The 22229-nt window shown below is 44.3% G+C and overlaps 1 protein-coding gene across 4 annotated transcripts in view; it reads left to right on the top strand.

Moving 5' to 3' along the window:
• The first annotated feature begins 682 nt into the window (after positions 1–682).
• The window catches only part of KLHL8 (kelch like family member 8), a 39358-nt gene continuing 17811 nt past the window's right edge, over positions 683–22229 (top strand). Inside the window, exons 1-4 of one of the 4 annotated variants that reach the window (XM_083177624.1) lie at positions 683–811; positions 6358–6638; positions 20772–21320; positions 21479–21665. In XM_083177624.1, coding sequence (XP_083033750.1) covers positions 6426–6638; positions 20772–21320; positions 21479–21665 — 949 coding nt within the window. In that variant the 5' untranslated portion in view covers positions 683–811; positions 6358–6425. Of the gene's footprint in view, positions 812–883; positions 905–937; positions 1028–6357; positions 6639–16048; positions 16203–20771; positions 21321–21478; positions 21666–22229 lie in introns of those variants that run through there. The other 3 variants (XM_083177639.1, XM_083177632.1, XM_083177648.1) reach the window with 3 other exon arrangements.

Genomic DNA, 22229 nt, shown 5'->3' with positions numbered 1-22229 from the left:
ATCACAGGTCCTTTCTCCAACTAAAATCTAGACCTTACCCTTCTCTGAATGGTGAAATATGGACGTATACATGATGAATGTTATATATTCAAAACATGGTTGCCTACCTGACCCTCTCCATGAGGGAGAAAATGCTCTGTTCCTGGAATTCCCTGGTAATGTATGATTGCCATCACCTGTGGTAAGCTAGGTAATTGATAAGAAAGGCGTTTCACCACAGGTGATGGCAAACATACATTACCAGGAAAGTCCAGGAACAGAGCATTTTCTCCCTCATGGAGAGGGTCAGGTAGGCAAGTATGATTCAAAATACTCAGCTTCAATTCAGATTTAGGGCCAGATTCTCTAAGCTTCAAAAGTGATAAAATAGAGAGTGATAAAAAGCCAGCCAATCAGCTCCTGCCTGACATTTTTCAAACACAGTCTGTGACATGGCAGGTAGGAGCTGATTGGCTGGTTGTTTATCACTTAGAGAATCTGGCCCAATATTTATGAGTTCCTAATAAAATAGAGCACGTGAGCACAGCAAAAATTAAGTAATTTACAGGATAGACGGCAGATTTAGGATTACTTAGTTTCAAGTTCAAATGATAATATCCCTCCGAGTCCTACTACTGTATGATTTGTTGTACATGTATTTATTTTATGGCCTGCCCTGGAGTAAACTGGTCAGTGCCCACAACAAAGATGGACGCCCGGCACTCGTTCAGGGGGCGTGGCTCGCAGGCCCCTGCTCACTGACACTGAGCACGGGAAGGAGGCGGGCTAATAAGTAGAAGAAGGCAGAAGCAGCTGCGAGGATAACAGTGAGGTAGGTGCGGGATAATATACTGTGTACAGTATGTGTATGATGCTGTGTGTCATACAGATGTTGTGCGGAGTCTCCTTCTCCCCGGACCCATGGGTGTGTACGTGCCGCTGCTCTCCCCGCTCTCTGCCTCACGCACTGTTTATACAGAGGATGGGGTGCGTGTGTGTCTATGGCAGCGCGCTGCTCTCATTCATACCTCTGCATTTCCCAGTCCCAGTAAGTTAGTAATGTGCCTGTGGCTTATGTCCTGCAGGTAGCATGGTGTAACGCTGCTCCAGGGGCTCTGCTTCTGTGGGCTTTAAATCAATCATTTATTGTTGTTCTAGGGTTACACTATAATGCTAGTGTGATCTGTGGCTGGTTGTTGTTGTTTATGTTGTAGCTAACAACAAGATGAGGCTGATTCGAGGCTTCTCCTTGGTAAATAAAGTGTATTTATTTTGCATTGGTTCTTTTCCTATTAAGGCACAGTACATGCAGTGCTGTTAACAGCACATAGTATGCATCTATAGCATTTCTGATCATCATAACCCCTCACAACATGCAGCACACCTTCAAAGAATCAGGTGTCCTGATTTTTATTTATTTTTTTGCTTTCAATTTGAAGTGGCCTATGCACTCTCCCCTTATGGCACAGTGACTGTACACACCGAGTGACCCACCTGCTGTCAGGCTGGAGGGCAGAGATCCCATGAAAAAAAGTAAGGGGACTCTATGGGGGGAGCAGTCGCCTGTAAACATCAAAGAGGGGGGTCCTCCTGCGTCCACTCACTGGTGGTTGTTACCAGGGTGCATTCTGTGTAGCTGGCAAGTGTGGATAGTGTCTGGGAGCTGTTCAAAATTTGCAGCCACAAAGTTATTGGACAGTATCTAATATGTATTTGCGAAGACCCCCACCGAACTACTGCTTGATGCCACCTGGCTGGGCAAATTTTTTTCAGGTTAAAAAAAATAAAAATTAATCACAGCAATGCTGTGATCATGATTATTTTTTTTTTACTTTACAAAATTTCCCTTTTTTATGTACTGTCTGTATCTCACGGATTCAGTTGTAGCGATTTAGGGCGGTCTGTGAGTTACATCTCTGGTATATCAGAGCAGTCTTTAACATTTTAGAAATACTGCAGTGTCAGTTTACACAGGCACCTCCGTAGGTGTGTAGCAGTTTGTGCCAGACCCCAAAAAGCTCCACTTTTTGGTGTTATCCACCTAAAAAACAGACCACAGTCTTCATTTCAAATTATCCTTTGCAGTGAAATCTCCTGCATTTAGCAGTTGGTATGTAGTGACAAAGTACCTACCAATCTACTCCTGACCTTTTTCTCTAAAACAACCCTACCATTTAAAACCACACCTTTTTAAACCCTTTTTGTGAAGGAAATTTGTCAAAATAGGTGTGAAATTTGCCAAGCAAACCTTTTTATTAAACCTTTTAGCGCCAACGTTGCTGTGAGCCATCTTCAAAAATGGCAGCACCGCTCACCACAACTGTGATTGTTTTTTGGTGCAATATTTAACTAAACTTCAATCAATTATCTTGGCCGTATTTGTGTCTATTTATACTAAAAGAACAGTAGCTGTGAGCGACAATGTAGATTTTAGCGGCTATTTTGAGGATCGCTCACAGCAATGTTCATCAGTTGATGCCTGCATGTGTTTGTGTGATGCAGGGTTTATTTTTGCGTGCAAGTGTTGAATCCCTGAGCATTAAAATTAAGACTATTTATTGTTCTCTACTAAGCAACTTTTTGTTTTTTTTATATCCTTATGTAGAAACAGCTGTTTCTTAATTGTATGTATTGTTGCCATGTGCTAATTACCTGTTGCAGAATATTACACAGAAAGGAAATCTCATGCTGACAGCTAAGTAGTGCTGCAGATTGCAGCAAAGCTTTTCGGAGTTTGGCCTCATTAGTTTATACCATCAGATGTTGAAAAACTCCTTTTAAGCCTATGGAGGCTTAAGGCCACCATACAGTACATCAGCGGGATTTTTTTTTTTTTCAATTTGGAAGATGATTGAACAAATCCCAATCTTGCAATCTGCACCCAAACTCTACAACTATTTACCAGTGATTTGCGATTTTTAACTTTTTTTAAAAAAAATTTTGGTCTTCAAATCTGAAAATACCAATACACCACCAATTGTTATCTCCCTAGCATTTATCGGCTGCAGTGGAAGAGTTGTATTATTGTCAAAACGGCTGCACAAAAGACCAATTGTCGCATACATTAGCAGTCGCAGGTCCGATCCATTGCACATTGTCCAATATGTTGGACAATCTGGGATGGCGATTGCTTTTTGAAACTGGTACTGTGCACATGCGTCCCCAGAGGAGTTTCACCAATATGAAAAACTCCTTCACACTTACAGGGACAGTGGTTATCGCTACCACTATCCCTATGAGTACACTTCGTACATAGCAGAAGTAAAATATCCACAGTGAAGTGGATTATTAATTCCCTAAACAGGTTTGGAAATAGAATAGTCTTTGAAATATGCACTACAATCCTCACACATGTATAAAATAAAGTCAGGCAACTTTTCCAGAAATAGGTAAGATAGAACTTGGGGGTATACAAATAGCCCCGATTCTTTTTTGCCCCCCAAATATGGGGTGATATTGTGATATATGACCAACCGTCATTATTAGACTATCCAATTAGGGCACGTCTTTGGGCCATAACACATGTGAACCATGATAACTTCCTGGACCAATGTCTTATTGCGGATACACATTTTGCTTATTGGCGACTATGCGAAGAAAAATCTGCGATAAAGTGCCAGGTTATCGGGACTCGTTGGATAGTACCGGGTGACTCTCTATTAGCTGCAGGAATTTTCCAGAGCTAATTTGATATTGACCATTGTATTTTCATCTGCTAAGTTGAGCTTAAGTTATTGCTTTTTGGTATCAGTCTGGCCTACTGCTTAGAACATTTAATACATTTTAAAGACTGATTTCCTTTTGCATAGAGGAAACCTACCACTGTTTTATTTAAAATATCTTCAGTGCTGACTAGCGCCTGAGTAATTGAATCTCCTCTGTACAGTAGTTTGTGGATTGTCTTTGTAATCTATTCTAAAGCTATTCTTATGCCATTCATAAAGCAGCATATTTTATTACAAAGATTGTGCTTAGAAAGGCCAGCTCAGAAAATATGTTCTTGCAAAGTTATGTCAACTGAATGCTTCCAAATACATGGAACACAATGAGTATATGAACAGCATTGGAAATTCACTACTATCTGTTCACAAGCTAAACTATAGGAGGGAACTCACGATTCACATTTCAACATCCAGCTCATTACTGAGGGTTTCCATAGTTACTGGCTAATTGTGTTAAATAGCAAGCAAGTAAACCTGTTTTCCCTGCCTAGTCAGACACATGGACTGCTTTATTTTCTATATAACACTACAACTGTAAAGGTGCATACGCATGGTGCGATCTTGGTTATAGCCGAATTTGACTGCGATTTTGCCTATGGTCTATGACCAAATAAGCTGTATTCAACATAGTCAAAATTGCCTTGCCTGCACAGTCTATAATCTCTTACTGACCTCAAGGGGCTGCGCTTTGGAATCACAAGCAGTGTAAACTGTGCGATTTTTGGCAAATTGTTCTTCCGATTTTGTCTAGTAGATGCACGTTTAAATAAGTGTGTTGCTGCTGTATTATTGGGGTATGTAAGTGTCAGTAAATAAGATTTTTTTTGGTGTTCTATAATTAGTGTTCATTCTAGCACCCGCCATCTTTGAATACCCATGCAGTTCCTCTTCTCTGCCTGGGGTGTCGCTGTAAGCTGTAGTGCTTCCAGCAGTGTGGTCTGTATATCAGCACTGATTTGCAAACCAGACCCGTGCTAGAAACACCACAGCAGGGAACAGGAACTGCATGGGCTTTTTCACAGATGGCAGGTGCTAGAATGAACACTATATAATTGAAATGGATTTTCTGGTATAAGTAAGGAATACAAATTTGTATACAGCAATTAATGTATATGGCTTCTGTGAAGAGGATATGAAGTCCAGTTATACCCCTTTTACACCGCTGAAAAATCCGGGTCAGTGGCGTGTCAGACCCGGACCTTCGGCGGTGTAAATGGGGTCAAGCCGTGTCCATTTACACGGGTCCTCTACCCAGGTCCTGACCTGGGTAGAACACGGTTAGGACCCGTGTAGAGGCCGGTGTAAATGTTCCCGCTGCGGGTCCAGGCACCCGCAGCGGGTCCGTGCACGGCATGCAGCACTGGGGAAGCTGTCCCCAGCTGCTGCAGGAGGAGAGGGGTGTCTGCGGCTGCTAAGGGCCTGGGGTGAACTGTCAGGCTGCTGAGGGGGGGAGATGGAGGGGATGCTCCCCGCTGCTGTAACTCCCCCCTGCAGCCGCGGGGCCGGGAGTGGAGGCAGCGGGAATCAGCAGTGCAGGTGGGCAGGGGACATCATCACCTGTAGAATCATATCATCACCCCCCCAGCGCGGGGTCCAGCCTCCAGGCAGCGGGGTCCGGCAGTACAGGCGGGGGATCCATTCAGCGTATACGAAGTTGCCGGCGGGGTCCCTCCAGCGTATGGGAAGTAACCAGCGAGCGTCCCTGCGGCGGCTGGGAACTGCCGCTACTAGTTCCCATACACTGGGGGGACCCCGCCGGCAACTTGGTATACGCTGAATGGATCCCCCGCCTGCACTGCCGGACCCCGCTGCCTGGAGGCTGGACCCCGCGCTGGGGGGGTGATGATATGATTCTACAGGTGATGATGTCCCCTGCCCACCTGCACTGCTGATTCCCGCTGCCTCCACTCCCGGCCCTGCGGCTGCAGGGGGGAGTTACAGCAGCGGGGAGCATCCCCTCCGTCTCCCCCCTCAGCAGCCTGTGATTTGATGCTGCAGGGGGGTCATAAGGTGCAGGGGGTGATGCTGCTTCAGGGGGTGTGTGATTTGATGCTGCTTCAGGGGGGTGATGATGTGCAGGGGGGGGGGGGGTGTGATTTGATGTTGCAGGGGGGTGATAATGTACAGGTGGGGGGGGGGGTGCTGCTGCTGCTAGGGGGGGTGATGATGTGCAGGGGGGGATTGATGTGATGCTGCAGGGGGGGGGGTGATGATGTGCAGGGGGTGATGTGGTGCTGCAGGCCATTTGTAATGACAAGGCAGGGCTGACCCAGGTCCAGTGTAAATGGTGCAGACCCTGGTCCGACCCAGGTCGAAGTGCTGTGTAAATGCAGTATAAAGCAGGGTCAGACCCTGGAAACTCCAGCGTTCAAAGACCAGGGTCGGACCAGGGTTTTTGGTGTAAAAGGGGTATAAGTAACCTACTGTTTACTACAGTGACGTTGTTTTAGTCTCCGTTACATAAGCAGGTTATGCCAGTCTGTTAATACTAAAATCTAGGGATTTGAGATAATCCCGCAAATGGGCATATTGTATTAAGGGGAGAGTACAAGGGTCATTTTAAGGATTTGTACCAATATGCAAAAACAAATAATTTTAGTGCTATTCATATATTATGTGACCTTTTTACAATGAGTTGTGCATTTTCTGTTTACAGGTCAAGATGGCGGCAGCTATTGTCACTGCACATTAATATGAAGTACTGGGCTCTGCTGACATCTGTTCATGCTCCTGATGGCATCGCAATCTATGCTCCCTGGACAAACCAAACCACAGCAAGCAAAAGGTAAAAGGAAGTTACATCAAGAGACGTCAATTGCAAGTGACGCTGATAGTGATGGCTCATTTGTCTTTGAAGCTGATGAGGCATGGAAGGATTTCCACAGCTCACTTCTACGGTTCTATGAAGTGGGTGAGCTATGTGATGTCACTCTAAAGGTAATTTTTTATTTTGTATTCTCTTTATGACAGCTGGGACAGGACAGGTTACAATTTTGACTGAACATATAAGAAACTGTAAATAATAACCTAGCAGGTGACCCATAAAAATAATAGATACAAAGGGGGTCATGAGTAGATCGGTCCCCCGAACATTCACACGAGGGACCAATGTTTTGGGAAGACGCATTTCCGCGCAGATGCAGGGTGTAAGCGGGCACTACATGTTCGCCGTTCTGCTCATACCTAGCAGCGGGGGCATGGGGCAGCGCCCATGGCAAAACCCAGTGTTACATGGGTGTTCCATGAAAACGCTGGGCCTTCCCAAATCGCCCGGTGACGTGGGGGTGGGCAGCGGATGTCAGCTGTCCGCCTGCTTCCTGCATAGGGCACTTGCAGATTAGAGACACCACAGAGGTGTCTCGGATCTGTGAGTGCTGGAGAAATAATTTGATGGTCTATGACCGAATGATTTCTCCCCCGCACCCAAGGCTGCAAATGGATGATTATGCAAATCATCCATTCGCAGTCGTGCGAGGGAACGTGGGGTGGGGTGGGGTGCGGCCCGGCCCTGCACTGCGGGCAGTGTTAGGTCCACACTCAACACCTGCAAAATTCACACCATCTGCGTCTGGACCACAATAAGGTCCAAAGTCCCAATTAATATAGTTCAATCTACATTGTTAAAGTCACAGCTCGAGGGTCAATATTCAACTGACGCCCCTGCACACGCCGTTTCCACCTTGCTGGGTTTTTACAGCGAAGTGGAAACAGTGTGTATGGCTGCCAAAACAGCGAGGCTCTTGGCTTATTGCAGCGTGCTCCCCGCTCCTCTGAGAAGAGCTATCACAAAGCCAGACAAGGGTTTGGTTTCCTAAACCTCATGGTTTACTGTGACTGTTCCATGAATTGGGCTGTAATATATGTTATGGAAGCAGTATACCATAGTCTATTATGATAGTAACATAACATAGTAACATAGTAGGTAAGGCTGAAAAAAGACTTGCGTCCATCTAGTTCAACCTGATATAGATATCCATTGCTGATTTGGTAGGTTCTGGTATTTTACAGACAAATTATATTTCTTATTTGTACCCATGGATGTTTTTCTCCAGTAAATGTTTGTCCAACTTTTCCTTGAACGCATTTAATGAGCCAGCCGTTACCACCTCTCTGGGAAGAGCGTTCCAGAGTTTGACTGTTCTGACCGTAAAGAAATTCTTTCTACTAGCTGAATGAAATCTTTTTTCTTCTAATCTATACTCATGTCCTCGCGTCCTAGATTCCTTTCTAGTAGAAAATAGGGTGTGTGACAGTTCCTTATATTGGCCCTTGATATACTTGTACATGTTGAGCATGTCCCCCCTTAAACGTCTCTTTTCTAATGTAAATAGTCCCAAATTGCTTAATCTCTCCACGTAGCTTAAATTCTCCATTCCCCTAATAAGCTTTGTTGCTCGCCTTTGGTTTATGGTGATCTTAATCTTAGCCGCATTACAATCTTTGGTTTATGGTGATCTTAATCTTAGCCGCATTACAATCATGCCTAAAAGATTTTTGTGGTCTGGAGACCCCATGTGACAGTTTGCCAAGCAGCACATCAAATGGGTCTTTATGTGGTGTAATACTCTTCCCAAAATTCTGAGATTTACTGGCAATCCCTAAAATGTCCCACCAAACCAGTCTGATGATAGGGAGTATTTGGAATATAGGGACCAAACACCAGTGAGAGTAAATCTGTTGCTCTTATTCAATATTAATAGTAACCATAGCCACACATAGACCAATGAACAACCAGTCTTCCTCAGTTAAGCAAAATCCTAAATCTTGCTACCAGGTTGTTCAAACAATCCTTGTCTGCAGTGGGTGGAGTAACAAACATGGAATTCAGCTAATGTTTCTGTGCTATTTTTGTTTTTTTGCCCGTTTCAGACATACAGCAAAATCCCAGGTTTTTGGTATGTCTGAAAGGGTCAACCCGGGTGTTAAAACCCAGGTCTCCGACCCTTCTTTTTACCTGGGTTGAGGACCTGGGATTTAAGACCCGGGTTGACCCTTTCAGACATAAGAAAAACCTGTGTGTTTCAGCAAATTACTGGGTAGAACTGCTTTGCCCGGTAATTTGCTGCTGTAAGTGTGAAAGGGTGCAGGGTGCACCCGGGAAAATTACCCAACAGTCAAAATGCAGGGTAATTCCCGGATAGTATGTCTAAAAGGGGTATAAGTGAATATAACCTCATTCTACCTTGATGGCTATGAAGGGCCTCCCATCAGACGAAAGCACTTTGCAACTAATTACATCTCTAACTTTTTTCTTTACATCTCTAAATTTAAAAACTACCGGTAGCAATATTTGACTACTGTCATCTATTATGAATGCATGTTGATGGTAGGATTGAATCACACCCTTTGGAGTTTCAAGGGTTTTCTGTTGATTTCTATGGTTTCTAACATGAAGAAAATGACCTGATAATGATATGTCCCCAACATCTCTAGATACTCTAGAAATTGGTTGCTATGGGCAACCTCCCATCTTCATTAAAACATACATCCTAGTATTTTTACCCTTCAGTCTACCAATACTGGCAGTGTAGAAGTGTTATTTTTTTTTTCAAATGATGTGTGTTGTCTGTATTTTCTTATGATAGGCTTTCAACTGAAATGTATTTAATGGTCCTCGCTAAAGAAAATCCCAACAAAAAAATATAATACTGGGTACATGTAGCTGTTCAAAAAATATTCTTTTTTTTTTTTTTTTTTTTTAACAAACCAAGAAACGGAAAGGTGCAGTTTTTGGGAGTGTACGTTTCACTTCTAAACATTTATTTTCATTTGGCTCTAATTGAAATCCTTGTTATAGCAAATTTACTTATGTTTTAAAGTTGTTCACCTATTACAGTGAAATCTAAAATTACTTTTAGAAACATGCAAAGTTTCAGATGAACCATGAAGGTGAAATACTGTGCGTACAGTAGTGCTGGGTTAACCTGAAATTCCACTTCTGTGAAAAAGTAAATTGGTAACTTCTGACTCAATTATCCAGCTAAAGCTCCATTTACATAATTAGGACATTAAAGGGACTCTGATGTAGGTCAAAAAAGATTAAGCTTTAGTCATTTGAGTTGCGATGACATCCCTCCCTATACCTCATGTCTGTAAAGCATGATGCCAAGCTCAGTCACTACAGGTGTGGCAAAGGAACTGTGGGCCACGCAGAGTTGTATGTTTTGTGTAATTATGCCTGTTTACAGGTGGACCTGATGCAGCAAGGATCGGCTTGGCACAAATATGTACTGATAATGGATTGCAGAGATAACTAGAACAATGCATACTGGCAAACTGGCCTCAATTACAGTCCGCTTTCATTCAACTATGCCTTAAAATGCCCTGAAATTGGCCTATGTGTAGGCCCATTAGTCCCTCTGTGGATAATTGTCTCTCCAATTACAGCTGCTTCTTTTCTTCGTCTGTCCACTAGGTGACACAGGGAGCAGTGGGTACAGGGTCCGGTGGTCACCAAACAGTTAGTTCTTTCATAGCATGCTCAGGATCCCTCTCCAACAAGCAGTTTTAACTTTGGTTCCAGCAGGGTCAGGCACCATTTTTTTTTTGGGGGGAGGGGGGGATCCCGTAGTTATGAGTGGTCAGTTACATAGATGGGGGGGGGGGGGTCTATTTTGCTTACTTTGAAATGTCCAAGAGCAAAGCTTCTGAGATGGGTGCTTCTGTGCTGTTCACTCATAGTCTGTGTGAACACTCTTACCAATATCCGGATAACGATGGCCTCTGTTTTGCATTTTTCATCTGTTTCGGTGGATGCTTCTTCATCCGCATCTTCCTCTCAAGAAACTGTCTTGGGCTTCCACAATGACACAAGTAATATCTCAATTGGTTGAGAACCTTACTGCTCCTGTGCCTTTACCTTCGAGTTGTGCGCCTTTTACCACACCTCTGATTGTCCTTCCTCTAAGCTCTGCTGATTCAGCTACTTATGGTGGCGCCTCCATTGATTTAGTAGTTTGCTCAGGCATAGATTTCTGCTTCTGTCCAGCAATTTCTGGACAAGGATAGGTTGGCCAAGCGTAGGCAATTGTGCTAGATACAACGCAGCCTTCCTCCCGTTGGCTGCTCCATCTGGAGCTAGGCTCAGCTTTGATTCCTTTTTGTCCTCCAGAAAAAGCTTGAGGTCAGGCGTTATCTAGATGACAGGGTGGCTCTTCAAAGGGATCTAAGCTTCCTTCTAAACCAGCAGCCAAGCCTACCACCCGACAGGGCAGCCTCAATAATGAGGGGTTGCAGCGTGGGGGGCCAGCTTCTGTTTGCCGAGGTTTGAGAAGGGACCACCAAGTATGCTTGGGCCAGGGGCTTCTTGTCACACGGCTACATACTGACCTTTCTGAAGCGTCTTCCAACAAGGTTATTTTACACTGGATTACAAGAAAATCCAGAAAAGGCAGAAGCTCTGGAGTCCATTCATTCTTTATGGCCTCCTAGGTCAAAACCTCTAAAAGTGAATGGTAGCTATTTCTTCAATATCCATTTTAATAAGTTATTGTGAAGGAAATCCAATCGTTTAGACCTTTTTAGCACTGCATTCCTGTGTCTTTTTTGAGTTGTGTAGGATTAACCAGGTCTGTCATTTTTTACACCAAGGCATAACCCAGGTTGGACCCAGGTCAGCCTTGGTGTAAAAGGGGCCAACCCAGGTCCAGTAACACTGGTCTGCTACCCAGGTCCTGACCAGGGTTTAACACTGGTTGGACCTGGGTCGTGGGCGGTGTAAATTGTCCCAACCCAGGTTGGGACATCTGGGTAGTGCTGAAAGGATACCAGAAGTGCTGGACGCCTTTCCACAGTGCGCTGCAGTGGCAAAAGACAGCAGCCAGAAAGGATACAGGCACACAGAAATCATAATTGGATACAGTATCATTTATAATATTTTTTTTGGGGGGGAGGGGGGGCTGGGGGGAGCACATGGGAGATTCGGTCTGCTGCTGCAGGGGAAGGGGCTGGGGAGGGCACATGGGTGATGCTGCACTTTTATACCGCTATGTGTGCTTGAGCACTGAATAAAACTTTTTTTAAAATATTTTACAAAATAAACAAACCAACATTTTTCAATGGTAACTTGTCATGTCTTTTAATTTTTATTTTAAATCATTGAGGGAAGGTTGGATGGCAGTTTATCAGTCCTTAATGTCATCCATAGGGAAAAGCAGGACTGACCCAGGTTCAGTGTAAATGGCGCAGACCTGGGTCACAGTGCTGTGTAAATGGGGTATGAAGCTGGGTCCAACCCTGGAAACTCCACTCCACTGTTCAAAGACCAGGGTCCGGCCAGGGATTTGGGTGTAAAAGGGGGTTTATTGAGCAGCTAATCACCTGTCATAGGGGCTATAATGTGCCTAGTTCTTTCAGGCTGCAGTCATTCAGTTTAGGTCACTTGTTATTAGAGGAAATATTTTGTCATACTAATCTCTCCATCACACTCTTTTCAAAATGCTTCAACTGGTTTGATCTAGTAAATAGTATTTATTTTTGTCCTAAATTTCTTTGGTTTGTGTTGACTGTTTTCTTTCTGTCCGTTTTTGAGTTATTACATTGATCTGTAAATAGAGGCTTTACTTTTGTAAATGCCTCTCTATTTAGGATTAGTGGAATTTGTTCTATGCACTGCAGGGGTTCAAATAAGTAAAAGGGGCTTAACCAGAGCAGCATTAAGGACTGTGGGGGCCCCAAGCTTGTGGGGGACACTATCCATAAAAGTGGACCTCTCGCTTACCCCCCAATTCCCATTTTATCTTCTCGCTCGCTCGGCAGCAGCAAGCAGGAATTAATGACAAGTACATGGCAGCATTGCCAGCAGGAGAGGGGAACTTTAATCATGCACTCAGCTGAGCTCTGGGTGCAGACATCAGGTTACCAGCAGCAGCACAGACCCCTGACAGTGTCTGCTCATCTTGCTGCGCCGCACAGCAGCCCCCCAGCTAGAAGGGGATGACACCCAGGGAAAGGTCACCCTCTCTGTAATCCCGAAGAACCGGTTGCTTCCTTTGCCCGCTGCATATGATCCCTCTGACTCCCACGGTGAGGGAGAGAATCGGCATGGCAGACTGCTGTATCTGCTCTATGGCAGGGAGAGGCGGACAAGAGAAGTCAAGCAGTTATGAGTGACACCACAGACACTCCGCTTATAATGGCATCAGCAGCAGGGTAGATAAGGAGCTGCTATGTGACAGAGGAGAAGCTACACTTAACGACTAGATGCCTCTAAGTGTGGGGGGCCTTGACACTGCCGCCCCTATCGCCCCACATATAATCCAGCCCTAGGCTTAACAAAAAGTGTTCCTTTCCCACCCTCTCCTTTTATAGTGCCTTTTGCTCAGACCTGTGTGGAGATGGAGCTTGATATTGTCAACGATCCCTGTCAGAATAAACATGGATATGTTTTTTATAAACGCCATGAATGGAAAGCAATAAAATCATGCAGACTCTCCCATTCTAGCACCTACAGACTTATGGCTTCTCATGACTCCTGAGATGTTACCGTATTCTCTGATCATAGACGGTATTTTTTTAAAGTAGACAAATGGGAAGAATAGCAGCCCCCTTGCCCATGTAGTAGCTAGGAGCGGGGTCTGTTGGTGGGGGTTCAATAAGAGGCTCCTAAGTGGAGGCTGACCTCAATTGCATGCAAATATCGCCCTTAGCAGACTATTACCCTGGATACTGCTATAGAGACGTGTGCTGCTTCATGCTTAATTAGGTCTTACTCCCTGGTAAAAATTTGTTTTTAAAGAATGTTTCCTAAAAATAATTTTTCAGTACTCTTTAAATTGCCATATATTTTTCTTGTGGTGGTACTGATTTGTAAGAAAATATTTCTTGTATGCTGCTCCTCTCCTTTTTTTTTTTTTTTTGTACCTGTTGTAAGTACATATATTTCTGTTAGGAGTTTTTCTTATTCCAAGTTTAGTTATGACTGAACATTGCTAAGTGAACTGGTAAATGTATAACAAAACCTCTTTTACTCTGGGCCTAAAGCAGTACCACATTTCTTCTAAAAAAAATCAATGTTTCTGTTCTCGCATGAGTAAGATATAAAAGCTTAAGCACCTTCCTCTTCCATTTCCATTTCCAATAGATATGATGGACTAGTTAAAAGCCTGTCACAATGAGGGCTTCTCAAATTCTCCAACTTCTCTCCCTCCAAGTTTGTCCCAGATCAATGTTCCTGCTTACAATTTAGTAATTTGTTCTGTTAGGGGGCCTCTAGTGGTTACTGGTGGTACTTAACCTCATAGAGGTCAGGAGTAGTTAGATAGATTTTTTTTTTTTTTTAATAGACTATCATCACACACTTTATCACTTCTCTGTTATCACTGCTTCAAACATCGACCCCTGTATCTATCTATCTATCTATCTATCTATCTATCTATCTATCTATCTATCTATCTATCTATCTATCTATCTATCTATCTCCAAAAGAAAGTATAGAGGAACACACTTCAATTGTTTTTGTTCTTCTTGTATGCTGAGTGCCGATATTTTAGTTTTACTTATGGATACATTAGATATGGCGTTGAACCCAGGAGAAGGTGGATTGCTCCTCCTTTATAACTCACGTTTCATTAAGACAGTGCCAGTCAGTTCAAACTATGGAAGTTGGTGCTTGTCCACTTAGGATGCAAATGATGCCTAATCTCATGGTAAGCCACAGGTTTCCACTAATGCGTTTCGCACAGACTGGATCTTTTTCAGAGCTCCAGTGTGAGCAAACTATTGGTTCTAGTCTGGTTTTGGGGACTACAGCATACACAGCAGTGACGTTCTGGCTAACAAGCCATTCCAGGAGACCGCTGTCCAGCTGACAAGTGGCAGCCAATCTGTAGCAGTAAGTGAGAGATGCAACAACACTCTGCATTGAGCTGCGGGTGAGAGATGTGGCAGCGCTTACTCCCGCCACATCGGTTTCAGCACTTCACTGTTCACCACCAGGCTGAGCAGTCGAGTTGTAGGACGGAGAGCGCTGCTTTCCAAACCCCGCCAGCCAGAGATGCGGCTGCTGGCTAGGGTGCAACAAACGCCCAGACATTTGGAATGCTTGATATTGTCAACAATCCCTGTCAGAATAAACATGGACTGGCTATTCTACCCACATTGGCTTCTTAACCCTGCATTCAGAGGATACCATTTGCCATATACTGAACTGCTGCTAATCCTAAAATATATTACCCCGCTTCAACTAACTAATAGAGATCTGGAGATATCCCAAAGTGCTATTTCGTATTAACCGGTTACATTTTTAGATATATCCTTTATCTGTTTATTATGTATGTGTATATTGTATTCATGTTATAAAATTTGAACTGTGTGTCCGGAATCATTCTTAATCAGCAGACCTATATATAAAAATGTATTCTCAGCAGTGCAGAGTATCAAAAATCCTTTTTGTTTTTTTCTTGTTGTTTCATGAGTCCAGGTTAACTCACAAGATACCCGCAGCAGCTGACTTGATTATATATTGTTTTGAGAATAAGCGCCAGGGCTTTTGTAGTTTGAAAGTTGGTAACTTGACCCAAATTACAATACCATCCATCTCCCTAAAATAGAAACAACTGTCCAAAATGTTTTTGATGTTTGATTTGACTTTGGTTGTCCACCTCCACACCCAAAAATTGTCTGTATCTTGGTACTAAAATACTATTGTATTATACAAAACCACTAACTTTCACAAAACAAAGCCAACTTTTGTATGTGTGCCATGAATGCGTGTCTTACATTGATTTAAGAACATAACAAAGAAAGGGAACAGCATGAAGCCTCATGATATACTCAAGAGCCCGAAACTTGTTTCATTAGCAACTCTTCTAAAGAGGACTCAAAACGTAGGTCTTCTCTGTTGAACCAAAATGTCAATGAAGAACGCCTTACTGTTGTGGTTGGGAATCAAAGAGATTTGAAACTACTTGGTGTTCCATCTCATCAACCCGGCTCTGATCGAAAATCAGGTGATATCCTTGCTAAATCCTCAGGGGCATGGTGGGCCACATAAATATCTCAGATTCTTCATAATTTGTATGCAATATATACTTAACAATTCAAAAAAATGTAGCATGGGGACACATCATTTTTCTTACTTTTAAAAATTCATGGGGCGCCCTACTGCTACCCTACTGCTGGCCCTCCCTTCTCCCTGACAACTAAAGACACAGGTGCTCACACTACAGCAGCGTTCGCCAACCCGTCGCTCGCGAGCGACGGGTAGCTCGCCGGGTGTTTTAGAGTAGCTCAATGACCTCCTGCCGCGCAGCGAGTCCTTGCTTGGCGGCAGGAGGTCAGGAAGTGAGTTAATGCCGCGTCTCTGTACCTGGCGGCGGCGGCAGTGACCTCCTGCCGCGCAGCGGGTCCTTGCTTGGCGGCAGGAGGTCAGAAAGTAAGTTAATGCCGCATTTCTGGACCTGGCGGCGGCAGTGACCTCCTGCCGCGTAGCGCTTCCTCTCCTGACGTCCCCAACATGCCGCACTTATCGACGCCCCCACAGCCTCTGCTTAACTCTGTTAGGTAATTTTTTTTTTTTAAACTGTGTGTGCGCAACTGTTTACTGCTTAATGGGCATCATGTGTATGACATATGTTTAATGAGTCATTAAACATATGCCACACAAATAATGCCCATTTAACATATGCCCCACACCTTGATACTCATTAATTAATAATCATCAAGGTGTGTGGGGCATATGCCACACACATGATGCCACACACTTGATGCTCATTAATAATGAGCTTCACGCTGTGGGTCATTTGTATAATGGGCATCATGTGTGTGGCATATGCCCCAGATACCTTGATGATTATTAATTAATGAGCATCAAGGTGTGGGGCATATGTGTAATGGGCATCATTTGTGTGGCATATGTGTAATGAGCATCACGGTATGGCATATGTATAATGGAGCATCATGGTGGGGCATATGATTAATGGAGCATCACAGTGGGGCATATGTATAATGGAGCATCACGGTGTGGCATATGTATAATGGAGCATCACGGTGGGGCATATGTATAATGGAGCATCACGGTGGGGCATATGTATAATGGGCATCACGGTGTGGCATATGATTAATGGAGCATCACGGTGTGGCATATGTATAATGGAGTATCACGGTGTGTGGCATATGTATAATGGAGCATCACGGTGTGTGGCATATGTATAATGGGCATCACGGTGTGGGGCATATGTATAATGGAGCATCACGGTGTGGCATATGTATAATGGAGCATCACGGTGTGTGGCATATGTATAATGGTGCATCACGGTGTGGGGCATATGATTAATGGAGCATCACGGTGTGGCATATGTATAATGGAGCATCACGGTGTGGCATATGTATAATGGAGCATCACGGTGTGGCATATGTATAATGGAGCATCACGGTGTGTGGCATATGTATAATGGAGCATCACGGTGGGGCATATGTATAATGGGCATCACGATGTGTGGCATATGTATAATGGGCATCACGGTGTGTGGCATATGTATAATGGGCATCACGGTGTGTGGCATATGTATAATGGAGCATCACGGTGTGTGGCATATGTATAATGGAGCATCACGGTGTGGCATATGTATAATGGAGCATCACGGTGGGGCATATGTATAATGGAGCATCACGGTGTGGGGCATATTTATAATGAGCATCACGGTGGGGCATATGTATAATGGAGCATCACGGTGTGGCATATGTATAATGGAGCATCACGGTGTGGGGCATATGATTAATGGAGCATCACGGTGTGGCATATGTATAATGGAGCATCACGGTGTGGCATATGTATAATGGAGCATCACGGTGTGGCATATGTATAATGGAGCATCACGGTGTGGCATATGTATAATGGAGCATCACGGTGTGGGGCATATGATTAATGGAGCATCACGGTGTGGCATATGTATAATGGAGCATCACGGTGTGTGGCATATGTATAATGGAGCATCACGGTGTGTGGCATATGTATAATGGAGCATCACGGTGTGGGGCATATGTATAATGGAGCATCACGGTGTGGGGCATATGTATAATGGAGCATCACGGTGTGGCATATGTATAATGGAGCATCACGGTGTGTGGCATATGATTAATGGAGCATCACGGTGTGGCATATGTATAATGGAGCATCACGGTGTGTGGCATATGTATAATGGAGCATCACTGTGTGGCATATGTATAATGGAGCATCTCTGTGTGTGGCATATGTATAATGGAGCATCACGGTGTGGGGCATATGTATAATGGAGCATCACGGTGTGTGGCATATGTATAATGGAGCATCACGGTGTGGGGCATTTGTATAACGGAGTATCACGTTGTTGGGCATATGTATAATGGGCATTGTGTGTGTGGCATATGTATAATGGAGCATCACGGTGCGGGGCATATTTATAATGGGTATCACGGACTGCACTGTTGAGGGCATATGTGTATCACACCCCCATTTTCCATGGCCGCACCCCATGTGGCTACAGCTCTTAGAGAGCTGACCATGCCCCCATAGCGGAAAAAATGGGGGATGTAGCCTCGCAGGAGTTCCACGGTAGTAGCTGAACCCTCTAATTTTTGGCGCGTGCCTTCGGCACGCGCAGATGTCTCTTCTCCTCTATCTACAGTGTTGGGAGGTATGTTTGTGACATATTGGACATTGCAGTGTGTGCCATATTATGTCTGGGGCATTGCAGTGTGTTTTTTTTTATATTATGCAGATTTTTTAACATTTTTTACTTTAGTAGCTCTTCGGGCGGTTTATTTTGTTGCGAGTAGCTCCCGACCCAAAAAAGGTTGGAGACCACTGCACTACAGCCTCCAGTGGTAACGGAGAAAAATCCTTTTGAGATATGGGGAGTAACTGTATATTTTATACCACACTAATTATGCCGGTTTACTGAGATGGATAGAATCTGAATCATTATCTGTTAAGAAGTGTCAGTGTCACCATTCCATCCAAGCCTATTTACCATACAGACATAAGTTATATAAAGGTGCAGCTCTAAACGTTTTGTTGGGGGTATACAAAAGTTTTTAAAAGCAGCTTAGTGCTAATTGATTTATTGGGGGTCATACAGGATTAAACCCAATACATGATGTCAGTTGTTTTAATCAATTTGTATCTGCTGTTTATGAAGTACTGTACTAAAGTATTGTTTTTTAAAGGTAAGTGGCAACCTGAAATTTACATTAAGAATATATTATTATTTTTATTTAATAAAAACGTTTTTTTTTTTATTATTATATTCAACGGTGTTGGAGGATAATTCAGATCCATATGCACCCTGAATAGAAGCGCAGTGTTTAATTGTTGTTCAGGCATGGGTAATTACTGTAAGGGGTGTAAATGTGACTTTTTAATCATTGGTACACTAGTTAGGGTATTTTGTCCCTTCTTTGTCAATTGTGAATTACTTTTTAAATTGTCATCTTACTTTAGTGATCGACAAGTCTGAGTAGATATGTAAAGATGTTACAGCTAATTTTCAGTTAACCATTTCTAAGTTATGACTTTTGGCTTATGCCTCTATGGAAGCATGCACTGTGCAATTGTATGACATTCAAGGGTGTCAAGCAACATTCATCCATTCTAAGCATATCTTTGCTACAGAGGCGGGCTGGGCAGGGTGCCATGTGCCCCCCAGGCTGCTTTGCCAATTAGTGCTGCGGGCCAGTGCGGGCTGCCTGGTGTTCCTATGGGTAACTATTGGCTAACCCTCCTGCTGTCAGCAGTGCTGGCCACGGCTCTAAGAACCTGGCCGCCATCCTTCTGCACTGAGGACATGTGTAGACAGTGCAGGAGGCAGCTACAGAGGGCATTGGGCAGGGCTGTGGGTGGCATGTAGGCGGGACGAGGGGCCAGAGCAGACGCCAGGAATCCTGCCTCTGCCGATATCACAAGGCATCCTACTTCCGGCGGCCGGCCTGTGCGTGTGTATCGTTCCCCCTTCCCTTCAGCCTCGGTGTACATCCGGCGGTGGCTAGATCAGCCTCACTGCCTCAGGTACAGTAATAGCATCTTTACAGGGGGAGAACAGGACTGAGGAGTCAGGACACCACAGGCTTCTCCGGGAGAAGCCTTTGGTGTCCAGACTCCTCAGTCCTGTTATTATGCAGGGGGAGCAGCTTGTGGTGTCCTGTTATGCAGGTGGAGAAGCCTGCAGTGTCCTCCTGTTTTTTATGCATTGGGAACAGCCGTTGGTGTCGTCCTGTTATGCAGGAGGAGCAGCCGTTGGTGTCGTCCTGTTATGCAGGAGGAGCAGCCGTTGGTGTCCTCCTGTTATGCAGGAGGAGCAGCCGTTGGTGTCCTCCTGTTATGCAGGAGGAGCAGCCGTTGGTGTCCTCCTGTTATGCAGGAGGAGCAGCCGTTGGTGTCCTCCTGTTGTTGTTAAAATACAGAGAGAGCAGTTTTTTTTTTTTTTCCAGCCCAACGAAAAACCTAAATTTAACGGGTGCCAGAGGACTCACTGGCAGTCGGGATTCCGTCAGTCTTTACCCCGATGTCAGAATCCCGACTTCTTAAAAGCCAACACACGGGCAGCGGGTATTCTCCCTCTTTGGGTCCACGACCCCAAAAGAGGGAGAATAAAATAGGTTGCAAGCGCAGCGCGCCACTGTGCCCGCAAGGGGCTTCATCGTGCTCCCCCCGCTGTCCGAGTCCGGCCAGTTGGGATTCCCGATGTCGGGCTAATAACTGTCTGAATCTCGACTGTCGGTGTGTTATACCAAACCCCATTTAACAATGCGCTGTTACTTATGGGCCAGTGCTCGGGACTTGCCCCCCAGGTGAAAAGTTGCCAGCCAGCCCCTGCCTATATAATAACTTTGCTGCAGATGTATTTTATAGTTCTTTAATACAGCTTCTTTGCAAAGTTTCCAAATATACTGCACATTCTTTTGATTAGGGTCAATGGTTTCTGATTGGATGTAGTCAGACCAAACAGTGAGTGCAACCGGACACTAATGGATGACAAGTGCGTGCAGAACATTCATTATTTAAGTGCTAAAAATGTGCTGTTTAAATTTTTTTATAAACTATTCTGCTATAATGGCATGAATCTTCTAACCCATGTTCTCGCATTACTTACACAGGTTGGTTCTAAGCTGATTCCATGTCACAAACTTGTGTTGGCCTGCGTGATACCATATTTCCGTGCAATGTTCCTCTCTGATATGGCTGAAGCAAAACAAACATTGATTGAGATACGTGACTTTGATGGTGATGCCATTGAAGACCTAGTGAAGTTTGCATATTCATCCCAAGTGACCCTCACAGTTGATAACGTCCAACCGCTTTTGTATGCTGCATGCATACTCCAGGTGGAGTTAGTTGCCAAGGCGTGTTGTGAATACATGAAACTACATTTTCACCCCTCTAACTGCTTGGCAGTTCGGGCTTTTGCGGAGAGCCACAATCGTGTGGACTTAATGGACATGGCTGATCGCTATGCCTGTGACCATTTCCCGGAGGTAGTGGATTGTGAGGATTTTGTCACCATGTCCCCTCAGCACCTTCATAAATTGCTTTCTTCTGGGGACCTACACATTGAGAGTGAGAGGCAGGTCTACAATGCATCCATAAAGTGGCTCCGTGCCAACCCTCAGCACCATGAAGTATGGCTCCATGAAATACTGTCTCAGGTAAATAGGAGTAGAATTTTTCCATGACTTGTGTTTATGCAGAAAAGGCGGCCATAATGTATAATAGTAGTCCTTTTTATTTGATTTTAGTTTTTTGGTTGCTTTCTTAATTGCCTGGGTTTTTCCTTTTTTAAAAAGACCAAATCCCCACTTCTCAGGTTCGTCTGCCTTTGTTACCCATTGAATTCCTCATGTCTGTTGTGGCCAAAGAAGACCTCATCAAACAGAACTTGAAGTGCAGAGATCTGCTGGATGAAGCTAGGAACTACCACCTGCATCTGAGCAGCCGGGCTGTCCCGGACTTTGTGTACACCATCCGCACTACACCACGGAAACAGACAGCCGGTAATCAGGATTTATTGGTGGAATGGGCTTTCACTATTTCCTGCAATTAATTTCTTTCATTTATTTTTGGAGTGGAGGAGGGGGGTAAATGTTTTGTGTCACAAGCAAATCTAAAGCTGGCCATACATCAGAATGATTTCAGGCCCAAACACACAATTTTTGATTGTGTATGATTTTTAATGGAAATTGTGAGGTGTGTTGGTACGATGCGCGAGTTGTTAGGTGGATCCTCCATGTGCTGCACGTAATGGTGCCCATACACTAGGGGGATATTGCATACAATCATTTGATTTTGACAACATCAGTGTGATATATCATATGATTGTATGCACATTGAATGTGTCACCTGATGCGATGTGTGGGTCTGCCGGTCGACTGTCACGTCAATCGATATTATGTGCTGCACATAATATTTATCGAATCGCATGTAGTATTTAACCACATCCGATCGCTTGCAATGCTATCGGCGGGAGGAGGGCTGGTACTGGTGTAGCGGAGCGAGGTGCAGGAGGGCTGGCGTGCAGTGGTTGTCAGCGGCGGGTGGCTGAATTTGAAAAAAAATAA

This window comes from Crinia signifera, chromosome 1, assembly GCF_055691185.1.
Source record: "Crinia signifera chromosome 1, ASM5569118v1, whole genome shotgun sequence".
In the NCBI taxonomy this organism is placed as follows: Eukaryota; Metazoa; Chordata; class Amphibia; order Anura; family Myobatrachidae; genus Crinia; species Crinia signifera.
Note: the sequence above shows the minus strand (reverse complement) of the source record. Positions and strands in the feature narration are given on the sequence as shown.